This window comes from Leopardus geoffroyi, chromosome A2, assembly GCF_018350155.1.
Source record: "Leopardus geoffroyi isolate Oge1 chromosome A2, O.geoffroyi_Oge1_pat1.0, whole genome shotgun sequence".
Lineage (NCBI taxonomy): Eukaryota > Metazoa > Chordata > Mammalia > Carnivora > Felidae > Leopardus > Leopardus geoffroyi.
This window is the reverse complement of record NC_059331.1, coordinates 1,866,819-1,890,907: the sequence shown is the minus strand read 5'-3', so window position 1 is coordinate 1,890,907 and position 24,089 is coordinate 1,866,819. Positions and strand designations below refer to the sequence as shown.

Below are 24,089 nucleotides of genomic sequence, written 5' to 3'. Positions count from 1 at the left end.
GACTCGGTTTCCCCGCGGAGCGTCCCCTGCCCGGAGCTGGGACCGAGAAGACAGGGCCGGAAGGCCCGGAGGCGAGGTGACCGTGGACGAGTACTCTTTGTTCAAGAACAAAGACCCTACGCAGTGACGTCACCGCACGGAAGGCCGGGTCGGGCTCGGGGTTCAGGAGTGACCTTTGACATCTGAGGCTCCGGCCCCGTCCCGGTCCTGGAGGTCCGCTAATTGCGGGGGATCGGGACCTGGCGCCCCGCTCCAGTGCGGGCAGCTTTTGAAACCCGCAGGTGTGCGTTTTACGCTGCAGAGACATGTATTTCGAATCAGGTTTCTGTTGTGTCCCCAGGGAATTCTGCAGCCTAAAAGCGTGATGTCCCCGAGGCAATTGAGTTCCTATCTTAACTGATTTGAAACAACAGGAAAGCTTCCGTAAGGCTTTGGGACGGACCTGCAAACACTTAATAAATGGGGGCTTAACACCCAAGGTATCTAATAAGGCCTACCCGCTTAAGAAAACTGTGCCTAGGCTGGGTCTGGACGTCCAAACGCTTGGTACCACTTACTTGATTTACAAACAGAATTAAAAAAAAAAAAAATCGGGGGGGGGGTTGCAAAAAGGTTTTATACGCTGTCATAAAAATGAGTGTTTAGAAAATTAATACACAAAAAGCTTCGAGTTAAAAATAAATGACTTGTTGGATTCATAAGCTATTTAAAGTATGATTATATACTTTTTTGCTTAATATGGATTAATAATGAAAGCCAAATTTCGATAAATCAGCATGAGATTTAGAAGTCTGCCTTAAGACTGGGTTCTGGCATGAACCTCCAGCACCGTCTGCCCGCCATAGTGTGTTCAGATAAATACCCTGTAAGCATCACTCATAAAGGACATGTCATTTCGTTCATTAAGGTGAAAAATGAGGCTGATCTCGGAATTCTTCACAAAACATTCATTGCACAGAGAAGAACGTAAAACTAGCAACCTGAGGGGAAAGAAGTGTGAGTCAAGTTATTTGAGATGTGATTCATGTGCGGAGGTAACAAAGGCATTCTCAAACGCACGAGTCACAGGACGGGAAGGAGCAGACCCCTTCTCCCTCCTGCGGCCTCCATCCACCCTGCGGTTGGAGAATTCGGGGAGCCGCTGGCGAAGTAGAAATGTGGTTTCCTGCATGTTCAGCCCACTTCAACCCCACGTCATAAAGCCAAGTATGAAAGATGTGGCCAGCAGAATGAAGGTGCACACGTGGTGATCACCAGAACCTGTGAACATGGCCCCGCACATGGCAAAAGGGACTTTGCAGAAGGGATTAAGGACCCTGAGGTGGGGGTGACCCTGGGTTCCCAGGCAGCCCAGCGTCCTCAGGAGGTCCTCAGGAGACAAAGGCAGGGGGTAGGAGTCAGAGAGATGGTCAGACCCCCAGCTGCTGGCTGTGAGGATGTCGGAGGGATCTCAGGCCAAGGAGTTTGGGTGGCTTCTAGAAGCCAGATAAAGGTGAGGGAAGAGATTCTCTCTTAGGGTCTCCAAAAAGAAGACGGCCTTGCCAGCACCTTGATTTTAGACTTCTGACCTCCAGAACTGTTGTAAGAAATTGGTTAAGTCACTAAGTATGCAGGAATTTGTTACAGCAGTGACAGGAAGTTCACAAGATGGCTCTGAAGCAGAGGAAAATGCCTCAGCATGGGGCACAAAGAACGCCTCTTCCCAGCCTGATTTTTTTTTTTTAATTTTTTTTTTCAACGTTTTTATATTTTTGGGACAGAGAGAGACAGAGCATGAACGGGGGAGGGGCAGAGAGAGAGGGAGACACAGAATCGGAAACAGGCTCCAGGCTCCGAGCCATCAGCCCAGAGCCTGACGCGGGGCTCGAACTCCCGGACCGCGAGATCGTGACCTGGCTGAAGTCGGACGCTTAACCGACTGCGCCACCCAGGCGCCCCGTCAGCCTGATTTTTTGTGAGACGACTTTGAACTTTCCACGGGCTCCTTCCACATGACTCTGCTCCCACAGCGGCACATCTTGGAGGGATCTGACCGTTTTTTAGAGAACAATGTCTTTGCATCTTTGTGTTTGAAAGGTAGCACTTTTCAGATAGATGATATTCTGACTAGAGATTTTATCCAAACCGTAAGCATCCATTCGTAAGGCGTTGGGAGGGCTGGTTTTTGCATTCCTCAAAGAAGTATCTCCTAATGATAACCACAACATGGGGAGCAGGGGAGCACTTTCAACCCGTCACCCAACATTTCAACCATACAGAACATGCCACAACATTTTCAATACTCATGTATCTACTGCCAAGATGTATGAAATCCTGTCGGTTTACCATCCTCTATCAGATTTCTTGAAAGAAATCTGATAATCTGATACATTACAGGGGCGCCTGGGTGGCTCAGTGGGTTGAGCATCCGACTTCGGCTCGGGTCATGATCTCACAGTTCATGGGTTCGAGCCCCGTGTCAGGCTCTGTGCTGACCGCTCAAAGCCTGGAGCCTGCTTCAGATTCTGTGTCTCCCTCTCTCTCTGCCCCTTGCCCGCTCACACTGTCTCTCTCTCTCTCTCTCTCTCTCTCTCTCTCTCTCAAAAGTAAATAAACATAAAAAATAAATAAGATAAAATAGAAAGAAAACATCACAGATAGAGTTGAAACGCCCTGTGTATCACCTCCAGAATCCCAAGATCCCTTCCACGTCCTCCCAGAGGAAACCATAATCACAAATTTAGTGCGTATTATTGCCACGACATACATTTGGATCCACAAACTATATATAACATTTTCCCGACTTTCAATTTTAAAGTGCCCTTATATACTATACACACTCTGTGACTCGACCTTTTTATCCTACAAAAGCTGCTTAATATTGATAATCACTACAGGTTTCATTATAGGGTTTAATGTAATAAAATAAAATGCCAAAAGAAACTGAAGCAGGAAATACACCTTCCAAAAACACCAGCAAAGAAATACACTCCACCAATACAAACAACAGTAGAAGACAGAAAATAAAAGCTTCAAAAATAAGAAAAACGACATAAAATACATCAGAATTAAAGCCAACAACATTTATCAAAGCAATAATTGGCATAAATGTGTCCTTTAAAAACAAATGGATTTTCTGCTTTGAATCGTAAAGCAAAATTCAATTATGTACTAAAAATGAGAGATGCAAGGAATTTTAAAGGTTGAAATTCACAGGAGGTGAAAAATTATTCCAAAATTAAAGGCTAGTTTTGTTTAAAAAGCAGAGGTGGGGTGCCTGGGTGGCTCAGTCGGTTAAGCATCCTGATCTCACGGTTCGTGGGTTCAAGTCATGATCTCACGGTTCGTGGGTTCAAGACCCACGTCGGGCTCTGTGCTGACAGCTCAGAGCCTGGAGCCTGCTTCGGATTCTGTGTCTCCCCCTCTCTCTGCCCATCTGCTGTTAGCATTCTGTCTTTCTCTCAAAAATAAATAAACATTTAAAAAAAAATTTTTTTTTTTAATTTTTTTTCAACGTTTATTTATTTTTGGGACAGAGAGAGAGCATGAACGGGGGAGGGGCAGAGAGAGAGGGAGACACAGAATCGGAAACAGGCTCCAGGCTCTGAGCCATCAGCCCAGAGCCTGACGCGGGGCTCGAACTCACGGACCGCGAGATCGTGACCTGGCTGAAGTCGGACGCTTAACCGACTGCGCCACCCAGGCGCCCCTAAAAAAAAATTTTTAATGCACATTACTGGGCACCAACTCTTACTTGTTAAATCTGAACGTCCTGACGTGAAATTTGACAGCCAATGATTAAAAAGGTTGATGCAGCAGGCAAGCCAGATTCCAAAGCATAAAAACAAAGAACACAGCTTCTCCCCCAAGATCTAGAGAACGTTTTAAAACTTGATCACAGGGTACACCACACAATGAAACTCAACACGTTTCAAAGATTCAGGACAGTAGACACATTCTCAGACCACAGCACAATAAAGCAGAAACTTAACAAGATAATAAAGATAATGGGGATCTACAGAAAGCCCACAGAAGTCCATGGTGAAGGACTGAATGCTTTTCCCTAAGATCTGGAATAAAGCAAGGAGGTGTGTTCTCAACACTCCTGTTCAATATTGTACTAAAGGATTGAGCCATTGCAATCAGACAAGAAAAAGAATTTGTTTTTAAAGAGAGGGAGATGGGCATTTAAACACCAAGAAATTGAAAATATATATATACATTCTCTCTCAAAATACTTTGAGATAAATAAAAAAAAATGTTGTAAATATTTTTCTTAATGGGCTCCGTGTCCATAATCTCATAACCTTGAGATCAAGAGTCACACACTCTACTAACTGAGCCAGCCAGGTGCCCCTCTAAATAGTTTTGAAATATGTGAAAACAAAGCTAAATGAAAGCTTTCCTCTGGTTAAAGTCCTCACCTTGGAAGCCCCAGTGACTCACATTTCAAATTAAATATCAGGTTGTCAGAAAGGCCCCGAGGTTAGTCACTCTCTTTTTATCTATCACGGCATCATCCTGTTTACGTCCCCAAGAGCACCACCAAAATCTGCAATTATTTAATTAAAGTATTTGGTTAGCTATTTCACATCTGTCCCTGCCCCTCACTCCATCATGGATCTGGCTATACAATGAGCAGAGTTCACTGCAAAATGAAAACATAGCAGGGGGATCCTCTGAATATCAAGATGGGGGGCACCTGGGCGGCTCAGTCGGTTAATCGTCCAACTCTTGATTTTGGCTCAGGTCATGATCTCATGATTTGTGGGATCAAGCCCTGTGTCGGGCTCTATGCTGATGGCACAGAGCCTGCCTGGGATTCTCTCTCCCTCTCTCTGCCTGTATCCTGCTTGTGCTCTCTCTCTCAAAAATAAACATTAAAGGGGCGCCTGGGTGGCGCAGTCGGTTGAGCGTCCGACTTCAGCCAGGTCACGATCTCGCGGTCCGGGAGTTCGAGCCCCGTGTCAGGCTCTGGGCTGATGGCTCGGAGCCTGGAGCCTGTTTCCGATTCTGTGTCTCCCTCTCTCTCTGCCCCTTCCCCGTTCCTGCTCTGTCTCTCTCTGTCCCAAAAATAAATAAACGTTGAAAAAAAAATTTTTTTTTAATTAAAAAAAAAACAAAAACATTATATATATATATATATATATATATATATATATATATATATATATATATATATATATGGGGCACCTGGGTGGCTCAGTCGGTTAAGCACCAGACTTCGGCTCAGGTCATGATCTCACGGTTCGTGAGTTCGAGCCCCATGTCAGGCTCTGTGCTGACAGCTCAGAGCCTGGAACCTGCTTCGGATTCTGTGTCTCCATCTCTCTCTGCCCCTGCTCAGCTCATGCTCTGTCTCTCTCAAAAATAAACATTAAAAAAAAAAAGAAGAATATCAATATGGATACACTAGAGTATTTAACCAATCACAGGACCTTTGTGAGACACACTTGGGTGACTGCACACATCACAACCGACGAGGCCGTCCTGCTTCCCCACTCCTCGAATATATGTGCAGGGAGGGCAGACACCTCATCCACCTTACTCACAGCCACTAGCACAAGGAGTTCCCAACAACTGTTGGAGGGAGCAAGGGATAGAGACCGGAAAACAGTGCGCTTGTGACACCCCGACGTCAGCCAGCCCTCAGAACTGGATGAAAGCTACAGATGCTTCCCCAGATGACGCGCTATGCCCCAACATACATCCTGCATCGAGCACAAGACTGTTCGTGGAGCCCTTAAAGAAACGTATCCGTCAGCCCAGTAGGGTCTACACAGACCCCAGATGAGGGATCCCTACTTTTGAGAAAGGCAGCAACAAACGACGTGATCAGGTACCACTTAGGTGAGAGGAGACCCGACAGGCAACCTTCCTCATCAGCCGCAGAGACAGGGGAAGATCTAGACGAAGGTCAAATGACTTCCAAGGGAGAATTTAGAAAGCACAGTCCCCCTGCATCCAAATGTGGCACGGGCCCTTGTACAGGTCGTTCAGGTTCAAATCCTGGGTCCGGCACCGTCTAGCCATCTGACTCTGGACAAGCTCCCTTATTTCTGTTTGCCCTTTTGTAGTGTCGGCAGGTGAACAGCTACTATCTCTTGGGCTTGGTGAGAGTCAATGATGAACCACACAGAAGTGCTGGAAACAGAGCAAGCAACCAACAGGTGACGCTGGTGCTGGTGCCGGTACACATCAGAGCTCTCGGTCTCCACTCAGGCAAGTCCGCCTCGCAGGTGGGATTTCTCCCAAGCTGTCAAAGGCTGCTCCACTCCCCCCTGTCCCGAGACCGACTGCACTCTACCCTCCCCACCATGGCATCGGCAATCCTGATCAAAGAAACCTGATATCCCTTGGGGTTGTTTGATTTCTATGATTATAGCAACGCCAGACAAAATGACAAAAGGCAGGAAACCACACATCATCAGATAACTCTGACAAACCCTGTCCAGTTCCTCCACATCTCTGCCCAGCCTTTGTCCGTTTATGTACATATTCAGAATACACTGGACGGAGTCACACATACCATTTTGCACGCTTTATTTTTCACTGTGCACCCAGGGCTCTTTCCGTGTTAGCACAAGTTCTGTGTTGACACAGCCGGGCACGAAACAAGTTAGCACCTAGCTAAGGGACCGACAGGGGCAGAATGACTAAGTAAAATACTGAAACAGATATTGAAACAAAAGTACTGAATGTGGGGGCACCTGGGTGGCTTAGTCAGTTAAGCGTCCAACTTCGGCTCAGGTCGTGATCTCGTGGTTGGTGGGCTCGAGCCCTGCGCCTGTGCTGTCAGCTTGGGATCCTCTCTCTCTCTCTCTCTCTCCCCGTCTTTCTCTGCCCCTCTCTTGCTAGCCTAATCTCTTCCCATAATAAACATTTTTTAATACTGAATTTTGAAACAAAAGGTATTCTGTTTCAACAACTAAATTAGTATGACGATTCTTAGCAAAATCCCTTTCCACATTGCTGTTCACATTTATCAATCTTTTCCAAAAGGACACGCCCCACTCGGCACAGCTCAATGGCAATTTCCCCCACTAAAAGGTCCCTTCTCAGATCTAGACCTCGGAGCTTTTCTTCAAGAACGTGCATGGGGCACCTGGGTGGCTCAGTCGGTCGAGCGTCTGACTTCGGCTCAGGTCGTGATCTCACGGTCTGTGAGTTCGAGCCCCGCGTCGGGCTCTGTGTTGACCGCTCCGAGCCTGGAGCCTGTTTCAGATTCTGTGTCTCCCTCTCTCTCTGCCCCTCCCCTGTTCATGCTCTGTCTCTCTCTGTCTCAAAAATAAATAAACGTTAAAAAATTTTAAAAAAAGAACGTGCAGAAGCCTACTTCTTTTCAAACAGTCCCATCAGAAGGGCAAAATCTAACCATACTTCTGTAGCAGAGAGCTAAAAGGTACCTTACAGGCAGCAAGTGGTCTCTAAAACCCAATGAGGTTGCTGCTCTGATAGAAAGCTTTCCCACAATCAATTATTTTATAGGTTTTCTGACTGGCGTGAGTTTTCTGATGTGTGATAAGGGACGAGCTCTGGCTGAACGCTTTCCCACATTCGCTACAGCCGTACGGTTTCTCTCCGGTGTGAGTCCTCTCGTGCCTAACGAGGGAAGACCTCTGACTGAAGGCTCTTCCACACTGATTACATTCATAGGGGTTCTCACCGGTGTGAGTCCGCTCGTGTTGGTTAAGCGAGGAGCGATCACTGAAGGCCTTTCCACACTCGTTACATTCATAGGGCTTCTCGCCCGTATGCGTTCTCTTGTGCAAGACCAGGTAAGAACTCTGGCAGAAGGACTTTCCACAGTCTTTGCATTTGTAGGGCTTTTCCCCTGTGTGAATCCTCTGGTGTTGGGTGAGAGACGAAATCCTGTTGAAGGCTTTCCCACATTCGCCGCACGCATAGGGTTTCTCTCCAGTATGAGTTCTCAAGTGTCGTGTGAGGGTTGAGCTGTGCGTAAAGGCTCGCCCACATTCCTGACATTCATATGGTCTCTCTCCTGTATGGATTCTCTGATGTTCACTCAGGGAATGCCTCCGGTTAAACACTTTCCCGCAGTGGTGACATTCATAGGGTTTCCCTGCTGTATTCACCGCGTTGTGTGTTGTGAGAGCCATACCGTGAGGAAATGATTCCCCGCTTTCGGCGGCTCCGTTGTGTTGACTGAAGGCACTATTGTGGCTGACGTCTTTTCCGCATTCGTTCCCTTCACAGGGTCTCTGATCTGTATATGCCATCTGATGATGGTTTGAGAATGGATTAGCTACCAAACTCTCAGTATCTAGACCACAGTCGTGGGAATGTTCTTCTATAGAACCTCCTTGAGATAAAGCAAGGTCGGAGCTCATACTACAGGCTTCCCCAAACTCATGCCAGGCAGTGGTCTCCCTTTGAGCAAACACCTCCGCCTGGGGGTACGCCAGCTGCCTCAAAAGCCTGTGCAGGGCTTCACGATTCTCCTCAAGTTGACCATAGCCCCAGTCTCCTTTGGGAAGCTCTACTATAGTCATACCACTGGGTGGTTCTTCCCCCCAAACCACCTTCTTACAAGATGACTCTTGGCTTTTCAGTATAGCAGCCAAATCTGAAATAAATTGAGAAAAGGGGGGGAGAGAAGAAACTTTTAACTTAATAATGGCGGCACAAAAGTACTTCCAACATGCATGAGGTACATGTGAATCCGCGTTCAAGTATCAGCACTCAACACAGGGAGAAAACAGGAAAAGCTCCCGAGGCCAGGACGCAGTGTGAGAAGTTTGCCGATGATGGAAAACAGGGGGGAATGTAAATGTAGAAGGGATGGCCGTACAGAGGAGGGGGGATGAGAATGGCAAAGAGAAAGAGTTAACAAGAAGGCAGAGAGGGAAGATGCGTAACAAGAAACACAGGTAGAATAGCTTCCAGAAGGAAATGAAGGGCTCAGTCGGGTGAGCGTCCGATCGCTCAGGTCACGATCTCACAGTTCGTGGATTTGAGCCCCACGTCGGGCTCTGGGCTGACGGCTCAGAGCCTGGAGCCTGTTTCGGGTTCTGTGTCTCCCTCTCTCCCTGCCCCTCCCCCACTCATGTTCGCACTCTCTCTCTCTCTCTCCCCCTCCCTCAAATAAACATTAAAAAAAGAAAAAAAAAGAAAAAAGAAAAGAAAGAATTGAGATATATTTCCTCTGCACCCAAAGGCTTGTAGAAGCCAGCGCACAGGACAAGCCTGCTGGAGAATGAATGAAGGTATCTGGGAAACTGCAACCAAAGACCTCAACCTTCTCCTTATGCAAGAGGGCGTCTGTGGAGAGACCCGTGACCTGCAGTCCCCAAGACGCCGCCCCCATTCAGTGGCTCGTATCTGCCTGGCTCTCACCTGAACAGGAGGTTTGGGGAGTTCCTTCCCCCCCCATCCACACAGCTGCTCCCTCCTCCAGCTGGAAAGGCACCACTGGTAGAAAGAGTGAACCCCCCACCCACGGGGAAGGACCGGCGGCCTGAGAGGCTTGGGTTGAGGACAGTGCACCAAACTCAATGCCTGCATCAGCACTTCCGGTCTTCAAGGTTTCTGGAAGAGACAAGAGAACACTGGAGACGTGGCGTGTTGACCAAGCTGAAGATTTTATTTTCCTAATTAAAAACTTGCGGACCTCGGGGCACCTGGGGGGGTTCAGTCAGTTAAACACCCGACTCTTGATCTCGGCTCAGGTCGTGATCTCACGGTTTGTGGGTTCGAGCCCCGCGTCGGGCTCCGTGCTGACAGCTCAGAGCCTGGAGCCTGCTTCGGATTCTGTGACTCCCTCTCTCTCTGCCCCTCCACCGCTCATGCTCTGTCTCTCGCATTGTCTCAAAAATAAACATATAAACAAACAAACAAACAAGGGCAGGGGTGCCTCAGTGGCTCAGCTGGTTAAACGTCTGACCTCAGCTCAGATCATGATCTCGTGGTTTGTGAGTTCCAGCCCTGCGTTGGGTTGTCTGCTGTCAGCACAGAGCCCACTTCAGATCCTCTGTCCCCCTCTCTCTCTCTGCCCTTCCCCCCCCAAATAAACATTCTTTAAAACTTAAATAAATAAGGGGCGCCTGGGTGGCGCAGTCGGTTAAGCGTCCGACTTCAGCCAGGTCACGATCTCGCGGTCCGGGAGTTCGAGCCCCGCGTCAGGCTCTGGGCTGATGGCTCAGAGCCTGGAGCCTGTTTCCGATTCTGTGTCTCCCTCTCTCTCTGCCCCTCCCCCGTTCATGCTCTGTCTCTCTCTGTCCCAAAAATAAATAAACGTTGAAAAAAAAAAAAAAAAAAAAAGCCTTAAATAAATAAATAAATAAATACGAAAAAAAAACCAGGAAGGACGTCCTGCCACCTGCCACCACGTGGAGGGACCCGGAGGACACTGTGCACAGTGACAGAAGCCAGACACAGAAGGACACGTCCCGCATGACCCCACTCACAGGGGGTCCCTAGAGGAGTCCCGTCCACAAAGGCAGAGAGTGGATGGTGGGAGCCAGGGGTGGGGCAGGGGGTGGGGAGTCAGTGCTTTGTGGGGGCAGGGTCTCAGTCTGGGGAGATGGAAAGTTCTGGAAACAGATGGTGGGGGTGACTGCACATTTTGAATGTAATTACTGCCACTGAATTGTATACCCCAAAAATGGTTTGAAAGGCAGACTTTATGTTATATATGTTTTACCACACAGACAAAAACATGTTTCATGATGACTCTGTACCCGAGGGGACTCGGGGACATTATCTAAGCCTCAGGTGAGATGGGCGGCTCGGCAGCAGCTCTGGGAGCAATCGGGTCACTTGCAGTGTTGAAGAAACCAGTGGACCACTCACCCCACAAGGGCAGGGGCCACACAGCTGCCTTATTCACCAACAACCCCCACTTCCTGACACGGCTCTGGACACACCGCGGAGGCTACGTGCGTGTGACCCGATGGGCAGGTGCGTGCACGGCGCTGGTCTTACCCAGTGCGGCCAGGTTCCTGTAGGTCTCCAGCATCACCTCTCTGTACAGCCTCTTCTGAGCAGGGTCCAGCAAGGCCCACTCCTCCCGGGAGAAGGCCACAGCCACATCCTTGAAGGTCACTAACTCCTAAAATATCACATCGATTTTGCTCAAGAAAGGCCCCCCCCCCCGCAACCTTTTTACAAGAGGGCCGAAGGCCGTGGCCAACAGGAGACCCACAGGGAGCAGGGAGCGAAGCCCGGAGGTCAGATTCTGCTAGCACTCAGATCTCGCGGGAACACATGCCCCGTTGCCTACTGAACTGGTGAGTCCCACTTTTGGATCTGTGAGCCCAACATTCCCACGTGAGAATCTCCCCCTGCTTATTCTAGAAAGAGGTAGCTTGTGGGATCGGACATGTATTACTGACTTTCCAGGACGTGGCCTCCTCATCTGCTCAATGGAAGGAAAATGGAAGAAACTCTTTCCGCTTCACGGGGTGCAGTGAGGCTGAGTAGTTCACGCCGGTCGGGGCATCTGCTAGCGATACGGTCAGAGAACCCAGAAGCCACGCCTGCCGATCCGCACGAGCGGAGGAATGTGTGGCAAGAGCGCTGATGGGCAAAGGAAGGGCACGTGGAGGAGGGATGGCGAATGTGTGGCACCTGGCTGTCTACTGCAGCCGTCCTGGCTGGAACCAGCAGCTGGGCTGCTGTCTGTCGTGAGGGGAAAAGTTACCTATGGACTTTGAAAGCGATGGCTCCCACCCCAGGCGAGCAGGCCCGCTGGACCCGCTGGCTGGTTTTGGCCATTCTGGCTGAAGTTAAGGTGGTTTTTTGTTTCGTTTTTAAAAAGCACAGTCCTGAGGCTCTTGGGTGGCTCAGTCGGTTGAGCGTCCAACTTCAGCTCAGGTCATGATCTCCTAGTTCGTGGGTTCGAGCCCAACATTGGGCTCTGTGCTGACAGCTCGGAGCCTGGAGCCTGCTTTGGATTCTGTGTCTCCCTCTCTCTCTGCTCCTCCCCTGCTCATGCTCTGTATTTCTCTCTCTCAAAAATAAGCAAACATTAAAAAAAAATTTTAAATAAATAAATAAAGATGCAGGCCTGAGCTGCTAAGGGGCTCCCGTGAAATCCTGCGTGGCCTGGACAGGCGATGACCCTCCGGCCTGACCACCTAGGTCTGCGTGGCTCCGTTTACTTAACGTGAAAAGAGATAAGAAGGGACCCTGCCTGGCCTCATGGCATCTCAGCTCTCCTGCTGCCGAGGGACAAGCCACAGCTTTGTTTGGAACCCTGACCCCACAGGTCCCGGGGGCGGCGTGGGCTCCAAGCTGAAACCTGACAGTGTCCCCGGGGGCTGTGCCAGCCTCAGCGAGCACCAGGCTGGCCTGAAAGTGGGTGTGCCTGCGATGACCAGGACTTCCATGCAGGGGCCAGAGCAGATCAAGTACCCCTCTCCAGGGGGCCCCAACAAGGACAACATCCAGGACACTGACTGGACCCTTGGGATCGCCTGCAAATGCCCACAGGAAAGGGCCTGTTCTCCCAGGGACCACCTGAACCTGAGCTCTCAGGCGGCCCTATATTTCTGGCGCAGACACTGATCACTTTCTCAGACTTGTGGCTGCCATCCGAAGCCGAGAGCTAAGGGACAGGGACCCCATCTACCAGTCCCCACAGATGTGTTGTCCCAGTGGATGGTGGCCTCTGCTGTCCTGATGCTCATGGCCTGTAAGGCAGCTTCACATTAAACACAGCTCTTCCAGGCTTATAAAGACTGACCCAGCCTCGGGAAGGAAGGACGTCCTGCCAGCTGCCACCACGTGGACGGACCCGGAGGCCACTGTGCACAGTGACAGGAGCCAGACACAGACGGACACGTCCGCGTGACCCCACTCACAGGGGCTCCACAGAGACAAGAGAGCGGATGGTGGGAGCCAGGGGTGGGGCAGGGGGTGGGGCGTTGGTGCTTCATGGGGACAGGGTCTCAGTCTGGGGAGATGCAAAGTTCTGGAGACGGATGATGGAGGCAGCTGCACGACACCGTGAGTGCGCTTGGTGCCGCTGAGCTGTGTGCTTAGAGAAGGTCACGATGTAACCTTCGGGTAACGAGACGGTGCTTCCCAGGCGGCCCCCCGCCGCGGTGGGGGAAGTGCTCCCTGCCGAGGACAGAAGCTCAGCTGTCTTGCAGGGAAAGACGCACTGAACAGCACGTCTGTGCTTCTGCTTACAAGAAGCAGAGGTTCTCGGACCCAGACGCTCACGGGGAAGGCTCCCCGAGCTCCCACACAGCAATGGGGCTCCCTTCCCTATCTGGGAATGCACTTCTTGTAGGAGTGCGTCCTCTGGGCACACTGGACACTTTCGGGGAAGAGGAAGGTCCCGCTCACCTGGGGCCCGGGGGACACGTACTCAGCAGCCATCCTCTTCTCTTGGGAAAAGCAGGATCCAGGGCAGGCAGAGCTGCGGGAGGAGAGGGGACCGTGAAGCCCAGGCCCAGGCCTGTCCCTGGTCCCCAAATCCTGGACCTGGACACCTCTGGCACAATCCAGGTACACCCCCCCCCCACACACACACACACAGTGTGGTCAACAGAAGCCAGGACAGAGGCCACAGGCCTGAATGGCCCCTTAACCCATGCACGGACCAAAATACTGAAGGTCTTGGAAGCTTACAAAGTATACCAATTCTATCACGGAGGAGTCTGTGCAAGTGTCCTGGGGGCACTGAAATAAACGACCACACGCTGGGGGCTTAAGACAGCAGAGATTTATTCTCTCACGTTCAGGAGGCCAGAAGTTGGATCAGGGTCTCAGGGCCAAAGCCCCAGAACAGGGTCCTTCCTGCCTCTTCCAGCTTCTGGGACTCCAGCTTCCCCTGGGCTTGTGGTCACATCCCTCCAGCTTCTGCCTCGGTGGTCACGTGACTGTCTTCTGACTCTGTGTCTCTCTTCTTATAAGGACGCCAGTCGTTGGATTAGACTCACCCATTCCCATATGACCTCATCTTAACTAATTACATCTGCAAAGACCCCATTTCCAGATAAGCTCACATTCCAAGGTTCCGGGTGGACACGAATTTTGTGGGGAACCCCACTCAACCCAGTAGGACCTCCCAGCCTCGAAGCCCACAGGCCCCCACCCTTGGCGCCTCCCAGACTCATCTCTGCCTTCCCACAGCCCAGCCGGCTCCCTGGGGCCCCTCTCCCGGGCCCCCTCCTTTGCCCTGGACTCTCCTACCGGACCACCCCAGCTCTGCAGCAGGAAGGATCCAGATGCGCCTGTCCCACCCGGAAGGCACGGGCCGGACTGTGAGCCCTGCACACTCCCGGGAGGCTCCCTTCCCTTCCAGGCTGAATCTGGTGCTGCCTGGTGGCACCAAGGACCCTCTCTCGCCTCTCTGAGCCCTCCGTCCAACTAGGCCTTGACCTCTGGGCTTCTGAGTTCAGCTCAGATGCTCTGTTTTAGCCAGAGCCCTGCTAAGCACTTCAGCTTGCAGCCCCCGCCCCGTGTCTGATCACCCTGGATATCCGGCCAATTTCCTCCTGCCCCACCCAGGTGGCGGGGGGTTGGGGGGGGTGGGGGGGCGGTGGGGATCACCCAGAATGCCTGCAGCAGCAATCCTGTCAGGTCTGTTCAGCCAGAATCCCCCGTGATGCGTCCTCACGGCAAGTGCCCGTCTGCTGAGCCCCACCTACTCCCTTGCTGTAAACCCCCGCTTGTCCACACCGCATCGGGGATGGGGCCCAGGTGCACCAGAGGTCCTTCCCCACTGCAACAGGTCCTGAACGGGTCCTCGTGCTGTAAGTACTGTCTGGCTGTGGCCCTCTGTTAACAACGTCCTGGAGCAGTCCTGCCCTGTCCCCACTCACTACACGTGAGCCACCGGCCTGCTCTGGGTGATGTCGTAGGCGTGAAGTCTCTTGTAAACGCAAATTCTCAGGCAGACTCATGAGGAATGAATAGAGGCCAGTTACCGGATACTTATGACGGGCGTGATCTGGATTCCTGGATGAAAACTTCAAAAATCACCACCCAGCCCCGTTAACAGAAAATCACCATGGGATTTTCATGGGAACACCCCCGGTGGTCATCCCCGCAGACAAGGCCCACGGATGCACACGTCATTACCGGGGACACTCCAAGGAGAGGCGGGACATCGGGTAGCAGAAAAGTCACACCTCCAAAATACTCGTTAATTACCGCCATGGTGTTAACGCATCTGTAAATTCTTCCATGGTCCTCCCTCCAGGACGCGGAGCCTCCCCTCCCCCGCGCCATCCACGCGGGTTCACTCAGTGACTTGCTTCCAGCAAATAGTGCGGATAGAGTGAAGAAGGGGAACTTTATTCCTGGAGAAACCTGGCGGACCCCGCCCTGGCCAAGTGATGAAGATCAGTGTCACTGTGATGAGGACAGGACGCCTGCTGTGATGTCCCCTGATGTGACCGGACACCTCTGGGCCACCTTCCAGCCAAACGGTAACCTCAGTGTAATCACGAGAAAACATCAGACGAACTCAGTCCAAGGGACCTTCTACAAAGCACCTGGCCACTGCTCTTCAAAAGCGTCGAGGCCACGCAAAACCAGGAAAGTGTGAGGAAAGGTCACACTGGAGGAGCCCCAGAAAACAAGACGAGATGGCGAGATGGCGAGATGTCATGTGGGACCCCGGATGCGGTCCTGGCCCAGAATGAAGGTCCTGGGCTAGTGGGAAACCTGGTGAAATCTAAATGAAGTTTGCAGTCTGGTTAATATTCTGAACCAAGGTTGATGTCTTGGTGGGTTGACGTGGCTTCTTTTGTTTAAGTTTATTTATTTTGAGAGAGAGAGAGTGAGAGCGAGCGAGCAGGGGAGGGGCAGAGAGAGAGAGGAAGAGAGAGAATCCCAAGCAGACTCCACGCTGTCAGTACGGAGCCCGACGTGGGGCTCGATCTCACAAAGTGCAAGATCACGACCTGAGCTGAAGTCAAGAGTCGGACGCTTAACCGACTGATCCGCTCAGGAGCCCCAGTGGGTTGATGTTTTTAAAAACGGTCTGTGGTAAGAACGCTTAACATGAGATTTATCTTAACAAATTTTAAGCGTAGAAGGCGCTGTTGCTGACCGTGGGGACGACATCATCTGGTGGCCCTCATCTTCTGTCACTGAGACTTGATGTTGCCCAGCCCCCTCCCTCGGCCCCCGGCGGCACCGCTCGGGGGTCACGTCTTGGCTGTGAGAAATGTCCCACAGTGAGACGTCAACATCAGGCGAAGCGTTCCCGCTACGGCGATGTTAACCCTGAGGTAGCACAAATCGGTTCTTGGGACAGGGAGGGGAGAATGTAGAAAGTATTCTTCTACACGCATGCAGAACAGAGGCAGATACGGGCATGTCTCATTTCATTGCACTTCACGGCCACCGCGTTAAGACTGGAGGTCTGCGACAACCCTGCGTCACCCCGTTGGCACCATTTTTCCAACAGCATTTGCTCACTGCGTGTTCCTGGGTCATGCGTTGGTGATTCTCACGAACTCATGATCTTTTTTTAACTTTATTTTGAAAGAGAGAGAGAGAGAGAGCACACGTGCAGGAAAAGGGGCAGAGAGAGAGAGGGAGACAGAGAATCCTAAGCAGGCTCCATGCTGTCGGCACAGAGCCCGATGTGGGGCTCGATCTCACAAACTGCAAGATCATGACCTGAGCCAAAACCAAGAGTCGGATGCTTAACTGACCGAGCCCACCAGGCGGGTCTGCACTCATTATTCTTATAGTTGTTACGGTGATCTGTGACCAGTGATAGGACTGGCTCACAGTTCACATGATGATAAGCATCTTGTAGCAGTTGAAGTACTTTCAAATTAAGATATTTACATTGTTCTTTTATTTATATTTTTGAAAAAGTAGTGATTTTTTTAACGTTTATTTTTGAGAGAGAGAGAGAGAGAGAGAGAGAGAGCGAACGGGAGAGGGGCAGAGAAAGAGGGAGACACAGAATTGGAAACAGGCTCCAGGCTCTGAGCTGTCACCACGGAGCCTGATGTGGGGCTCGAACCCATGAACCGCAAGATCATGACCTGAGCCAAAGTCGGAGGCTTAACGGACTGAGCCACCCAGGCGCCCCTACATTGTTCTTTTAGATACAGTGCTATTGCACAAGTCCGGCAAAAACATAACTTTTACATGCGCTGGGAAACCAAACAATTCATCTGACTTGTTTCGCTGCGGTCGTCCGGAACCGAACCCACAATATCTCCAACGTTATGTCTGTACGCATATATCTGTTGTCACGGGTTAATCTGTGTCCCCTCCAAATTCATACCTTCCAGTCGCAACCCCAGGACCTCAGACGGTAAGTGTATTTCAAGATAGGGCCTTTAAAGAGGTATTAAGTCGGGGCGCCTGGGTGGCACAGTCGGTTAAGCGTCCGACTTCAGCCAGGTCACGATCTCGCGGTCCGGGAGTTCGAGCCCCGCGTCGGGCTCTGGGCTGATGGCTCAGAGCCTGGAGCCTGTTTCCGATTCTGTGTCTCCCTCTCTCTCTGCCCCTCCCCCGTTCATGCTCTGTCTCTCTCTGTCCCAAAAATAAATAAACGTTGGAAAAAAAAATAAATAAAATAAAGAGGTATTAAGTCAAAATGAGGTCGTTAGGAATGGGCCTGGATCCAGTAAAAACAGTGTCCTTATAAGAAGAGAGGATTAGGACACAGACACGTGGAGAAGACAAGTCTATTGTGGGAGCCGTGCAGCCCCAGCACCCAGACGCATCTCTGCTACGAAATTTTCATGGCGGGGGCGGGGCATCCGGTGGCTCAGTCGGTTAAGCCGCCGACTCTTGAGCTCTGCGCTGACAGCGTGGTCTGCTTGGGTTCTCTCAATCTCTCTGCCCCTCCCCTGTTCACACGCGCTCTCTCTCAAAAAAATAAACATTAAGATTTTTTCATGGCGTGGGGGGGGGGGGTCAATACCCACGTGCGGCTTTGATCCTACGCTATTGTCAGGAGACAGGCCAAGGGGGCGAGCTGGGTGATGGGTGGGTGGGACTCCAGCCCATTTTTGCAACATTGTATGAGTCTAGAATTAAGTCAAAGCTGAACGTTTAAGAAAATAGCCGCCTCCCCACCAGGAAAGGGGGATCGGGGAACAAGGTTCCTTGGGGTGAGGCTGAAGGAAGAAGCCGGCGGAGAGCACGCACGAGGAGCGGTGGCGAGGCACTCAGGGCCCCCGCGCACGCCTCTTCCGGAGACGGCGACTCACTTCCTAACAAAGAGCTCCCGGAAAGAACAGGCACTTGTCCAAAGGCGACACGCGAACGACCAAGCCGCATGGAAAGGATGATCGATCTCATGAGTCATCACGGAAATCAGACCCACAGTGAGGAGGCCCCTCCCGCCCAGCAGGATAACTGGAGGCCACAGGACAGGAACAGGTGTCGGTGAGGATTGGGGGGGGGAATGGCCACCCTGGAGCAAGGCCGGGGGGGGGTGGGGGGGAGGTGGGTCGCTGTCCTGGAAGACGGTCTGGCGGTTCCTCAAATGGGTAAACAGTTTCCACTGGACCCAGGGATGCCTCTCCTACCGTCTGCCCGAGAGACACGAAAACACACGTCCACACCAAAACCCGTCCACGAATGTTCGTGGCGGCACGACTCGCGGTGGCCAAAGAGCGGAAACAACCCCAGTGCCCATCAACGGATGAACGAGGAAGCACAATGTGGTCCAGCCGTACAGTGGAATATCACTCAGCCGCGAGCAGGAGCGAGGCGCCCACAGCCGCTGCCCCGCGGTCAGACCCGAACACATGACGCTCAGGGAGGGAACGAGACACGAGAGGCCACACGGGGTGTGTGAAACGTCCAGAACGGGATCATCCAGGGACAGGCAGGGGGCTCGTGGGGACTAGGGGAAGGAGGGTGACTGATGGAGACAGGGTTTCTTCTGGGGTGATGGAATGTTCCAGAACTAGGCAGACACGATGCCTGCACAACTCTGTGAATACACGAGAAATCACTGAACTGCATACCTGAAATGAATGAATTGGTTTGTGGACTATATCTAAATAAAGCTGTTAGCCAAAAATAAACCTAACAAACCTGGAAAAAAATACCATGGCTAACTCCAGTAAGCATGTGTAACTTTTTTTTTTTTTTTCTTTTTTGGACATGTAACTGTTTAAAAAAAATTTTTTTTTAATGTTTACTTTTTTAAGAGAGAGAGAGAGACAGAGCATGAGCCAGGGAGGGGCAAAGAGAGAGGGAGACACAGAATCCAAAGCAGGCTCCAGGCTCCGAGCTGTCAGCACAGAATCTGACCTGGGGCTTGAACTCACAAACCCTGAGCCAAAGTAAGACACTTAACCGACTGAGCCACCCAGGCGCCCCATAACTGTTTAAATTATCTAGGAAGGGGCGCCTGGGTGGCTCAGTCGGTTAAGTGTCCGACTTTGGCTCACGTCATGATCTCACAGCTCGTGGGTTCGAGCCCCGTGTCGGGCTCTGTGCTGGAGCCTGGAGCCTGCTTCGGATTCTGTATCTCCCTCTCTCTCTCTCTCTCTCTCTCTGCCCCTCCCCCGCTGGCTCACGCATGCGCGCGCGCGCTCTCTCTCTCTCTCTCTCCCTCTCTCTCTCTCTCTCTCAAAAATAAATAAACATTAGGGGCGCCTGGGTGGCGCAGTCGGTTAAGCGTCCGACTTCAGCCAGGTCACGATCTCGCGGTCCGGGAGTTCGAGCCCCGCGTTGGGCTCTGGGCTGATGGCTCGGAGCCTGGAGCCTGTTTCCGATTCTGTGTCTCCCTCTCTCGCTGCCCCTCCCCCGTTCATGCTCTGTCTCTCTCTGTCCCAAAAATAAATAAACGTTGAAAAAAAAAAATTAAAAATAAATAAATAAATAAATAAACATTAAAAAAATTTTTTTAATAAAAAAAAATAAATTACCAAGGAAGATGTGATCTGTAAGGGCAACTTCTTATGAAATGAAACAGATAAAGTAGAACAAAAGTCTGAAAATCTATAAGATGAGCCGGAGTGCCTCAGAGTTCTCGCGGAGAGCCGGCCCTGCCTTGCTCTACGCCTGTAGCTTCAGCTACAAAGGGGAGCAGGCTGTGCCCGGCCATGCCCCCAGGACATCAGACGTGTCTTTACAAGGACACGCATGCTTCACCCTGACGAAACATCTGCTGATGACACTGAATCAGGTCCTCTAAAAGACACGCTCCAGCCCTGACCCTCTGGTACCTGTGAAGGTGACCCCCTGTGCAAGCAGGATCTTCGCAGATGAGATGAAGTCATATAGGAGTAGAGTGGGCCCGATGCCACGGGCTGGTGTCCTTAAAAGAGACGCAGACACACAGGAAGAAGGCCATGTGACAATGGACGTAGAGGCTGGAGTGACACAGCTGTAAGCCAAAGGACCCCAAGCCAAGGGACCACAGGGAGCTGGAAGAGGCAGGAAGGGTCCTCCCCTGGAGGCCTGCTGACCCTGGATTTCAGACTTCTGGCTTCCAGAGTGTGCGAGAGGAAGCTTCTGGCGTTTCAGCCACCCAGTCTGCCCCGGGACGCTCACAAACACCAAAGGCAAACAGAGGGGCAGCGTTCCTTGCCCCCCCCCCAACCCCCTAGCCTTGCTGCCAGGGAGCCTCACGCAGGGGATTCTGTGCCAGCGCCTGAAGGCATCTACCACGGCCTCCCACGCCGCATGAACTTCCATCTTTGCTCTTGGGACTTTATAAATATTTTTGTTAATGTCTGAGGGACAGAACGAGACAGAGCATGAGCCGGGGGAGGGGCAGAGAGCGAGGGAGACAGAATCCGAAGCAGGCTCCAGGCTCTGAGCTGTCAGCACAGAGCCCGACGTGGGGCTCAAACTCCCGAACTGTGAGATCATGACCTGAGCGGAGGTCAGAGGCTTAACCCACTGAGCCCCCAGGCGCCCCGGCTCTTGGGACTTGAAGTCGCAGCTCAGGGCAATGGGTCCAGGTCCCCCAGCCCCTTCCTAGGTCTTGCAGAACAATTCTCTCCCATCGTCTGATGGTTCGAAGACCCTCCTACCTTGTGGCAGATGCCAGTGGTCCCTTCAGCCCCCTCCTTCGCCTAAACCTGTGCCACATGGCTTGGGACCTTCCCTTTCAATGTTCAAACCACAGAAACTCGTCATTTCTCCCCAGGAAGGGCCTGATGAGGCCAATGAGGAACTCCTCTAAGGATAAAGTGTAAGTCGGGATCTCAGCATTGTGAACGGCGGTTGGGGTCGTTCTCGCCGGGAGGCGGGGGGGGGGGGGTGCTCTTCTGGGCACTGGGAGGAGTTGAGCAGCGTCCCTGGCCTCACCTACTCCTCCCCAGGGCTCAGCAGGGTGACAACCACAGATGTTCCTAGATACCACCACGGTCCCTTAGGGACAGAGGCACTCCCCAGTGAGATCTCCCTGGTTTAGGGGAGTCTACCCGCCCCCAAGACACTTTGTGTGCCATCATTATCCGCTCTACGGAGGTCCCAGGAGGCTGCACACAATTAAATACACACACGGGGGGGGGGGGTCACTCTGGTTCCTACTGTCTGACCCTTTGGGGATTTATTCTGGTGTCTAGTGAGCAGGGATCGGACTCAACTGGTTTTCCAGATAATTAACATAGGGTGTCTCCGCCTCAACCCTGTGGACGCTGGGGCCGGATCATTCTCTGGGGTGGGGCCGTCCTGGGCACTGCAGGGGGCTGAGCAGCATCCCGGGCCCCCACCCACTCGATGCCGGGAGCGTGCCCCCAAACACTGCCGCCCCCCCCCCCCCCGCCCCGTCATGACAACCACCAACGACCCCAAGCACTGCCAAGTGTCTCCTGGGGGATGGGGCAGGCAGAAAGGTCTGGGGGAGACCCCGGGTCAGCCAAGGAGCCCTAGTGAATTCACATTCCCAAGTCTGAACGTTCCGACCCCTCTCGGCCTTTAAGAGCAAATAGGGTTTATTCCATTTCCCTTTCAAGTGCGGCCCCTCCCTCACAGCACAGCGCGCCCCCTGGGTCTCACGCTGGGGCCCCCCCCCGCCGGGCAAGGGTCAGATGTCCCATTCTGGGCGCTGGGCGGCCTCCGTCGCCCCGAGTGACAGACAGGACAAACGCCCACGGGAACGCCTCGGCCGCCCCTCCCGCCGGACCCCCGCCCAGGGCCCCGAACACCCGTCTTCAGGCGCGGTGACCCCGGGGTGGGCGCAGGTGCCAACCGGGGCGCAACGCTCGGGCGCCACCGGCTCCCGCCCGGGCCCGCCGCGGCCAGTCCCGGACGCCACCTCCCTCCGCCCCCCGGAGCCCGAGCCCCCGCCCCCTCCCTGCGCCCCGTTAACTCACGCCGCGCCGCCGCTGCCGCCGCCTCCCCGACGAGCGCAACCAGGACGGTCTCCGCAGTGCGCCTGCGCACCACGAAGCCGCGAACTACAAGTCCCAGGAGGCTCGGGGGTGGAGCTGGGTGTCCCCCGTCCCTCTGGGGCAACGAGTCGAGTCACAGCGCCATCTGCGGGCGGGAGGTGTCTCCGCAGGACTGAGAAGCTTCCCGCAGCTGGGCACAGCCGCCGGCCGCAAACGCGCGCCCGCGCCGTCGGGCAGGTGCGCGGAGGGCTCCGCCAGGCCTTAAATGAGGGGCGAATTGCCAGCCTTCCATTTGGCGCGGTGCCAGAGACATACAGATTTGCCTATTGATTAACAAATCATGGAAACGTATAATCCGTTTTTTGCTTGCTAACGTTGTTTTAATGATACTATTTCTTACTAATACCAATATGTTGATTTGTGTTATCAATAATATGTTGCAACAATAAAACTACCATAATTAATGTATTAATGTATTGGAGTTTAGTAATATCTAATGTTGTAATTAACTATAATATTCTGTATAGTACAGTAAATGTAACCAACCTTCTAGACGCGTCTGGGTGGCTCTGTCCACTCTTGGTTTCAGCTCAGGTCACGATATCACTGATTGGGTCTGAGCCCCGCCAGGGGCTCTGCACCGGCGGCGGGAAGCCTTCTTGAGATTCTCTCTTTCTCTTCCCTCTCTGCCCCTCCCCGCTGGCTCTGGCTCTGAAAAATAAATATTAAAAAAAATGTAACCATCTAGTAATAAAACAGTAATAAATTATATAAATATGTGCTAAATTCTACATTTAAAGAATTCTTATTATTGGTCCAAATCGTGATATGTATTATATGTATTTCTGAATATCATTTCTCTTTTTTTTAATGTTTATTTATTGTTGAGAGAGAGAGAGAGACTGCACAAGCCGGGGAGGGGCACAGAGAGGGAGACACAGGATCCGAAGCAGGCTCCAGGCTCCGAGCTGTCAGCACGCAACCGGCGTGGAGCTTGAACTCACGAACCTCGAGATCATGACCTGAACCGAACTCGGACGCTCAACCAACCAACGGAGCCCCCCAGGCATCCCTATTTGCCTTTCTCACTCTTTCTCTCTATGCAATGCCCAAGCCCTGAGCTGCGTGTTTGCCTTAGAGAAGAAATGGGGTCCCCTGAAGTGGAGAGAAGTTGGCAGTGTTTCCTCCATTACAACTGATGCTTTACTGGAACCGGAGATGGTGTGTCACGTGATACGTAATTATAAACATCATGCTTGTGACTTTGTCACCCGATCTACAGGCACTGGGGCAGAACGGATTAGGATCTTTTCTCCAGAGTTGCATCTTACTTGTTTCAAGCCTAGACTGGGAATCTAGTCTTCGAGTGGCTTTGATTTAAGTAGGATAAACATCAGGTGAAGGTCCCAAGGGTTGGATGAATTTGTGTGACAGATGGCCCAAGCCAACGCAACAATGCACATTATGTGTGTTATACCTGAATGTGTTCCCCACCCCAACCCACCCCCAAATTCTTAGGTTGACACCTGGTGGCCAGTGTGATGATATTAGGAGGTGGGGGCCTTTGAGAGGTGGAGTCATCACGGATGGGATTAGTGCCCTTATGAAAGAGACCCAAGAGAGCTCCCTCGTCCCTTCTGCCATGTGAGGACACAAGGAAGAGGTCGGCTCTCTGCAGCCTGGAAGGGGGTTCTCCCCTACCCGGGCCAGGACCCTTTATTATGCCAGCCTGAACAGGCTCAAGGTGTTGAATGATTTCCCAACCCCACTTTTTCAGTCTGGTTTTTCCAGTCTTAGCCCGTGATGCAGAAGATACGCTGTCCAGACTGCCTGTTTAGGACTGGAGGATCTGTTCCT

The 24,089-nt window shown here is 52.1% G+C and overlaps 1 protein-coding gene across 5 annotated transcripts; it reads right to left on the bottom strand.

Annotated features, from left to right (window-relative positions):
- Positions 1-7,203: 7,203 nt before the first annotated feature.
- Positions 7,204-22,550, bottom strand: ZNF554 (zinc finger protein 554). Of its 5 annotated transcripts, none has more exons than XM_045491392.1 (5): positions 22,215-22,550; positions 13,294-13,366; positions 10,924-11,050; positions 9,337-9,528; positions 7,204-8,566 (listed from the first exon to the last, which is right to left on the bottom strand). In XM_045491392.1, exons 2-5 carry the CDS (start codon positions 13,324-13,326, stop codon positions 7,407-7,409), a joined length of 1,512 nt encoding a protein of 503 aa, XP_045347348.1. In that variant the 5' UTR covers positions 13,327-13,366; positions 22,215-22,550; the 3' UTR covers positions 7,204-7,406. The 5 variants fall into 5 exon arrangements, with proteins under 5 accessions (XP_045347348.1, XP_045347345.1, XP_045347344.1 ...); XM_045491389.1 differs by having other exon boundaries at positions 13,316-13,366; positions 22,215-22,267; XM_045491388.1 differs by lacking the exon at positions 22,215-22,550 and adding an exon at positions 20,115-20,633.
- Between the last annotated feature and the right edge of the window lie 1,539 nt (positions 22,551-24,089).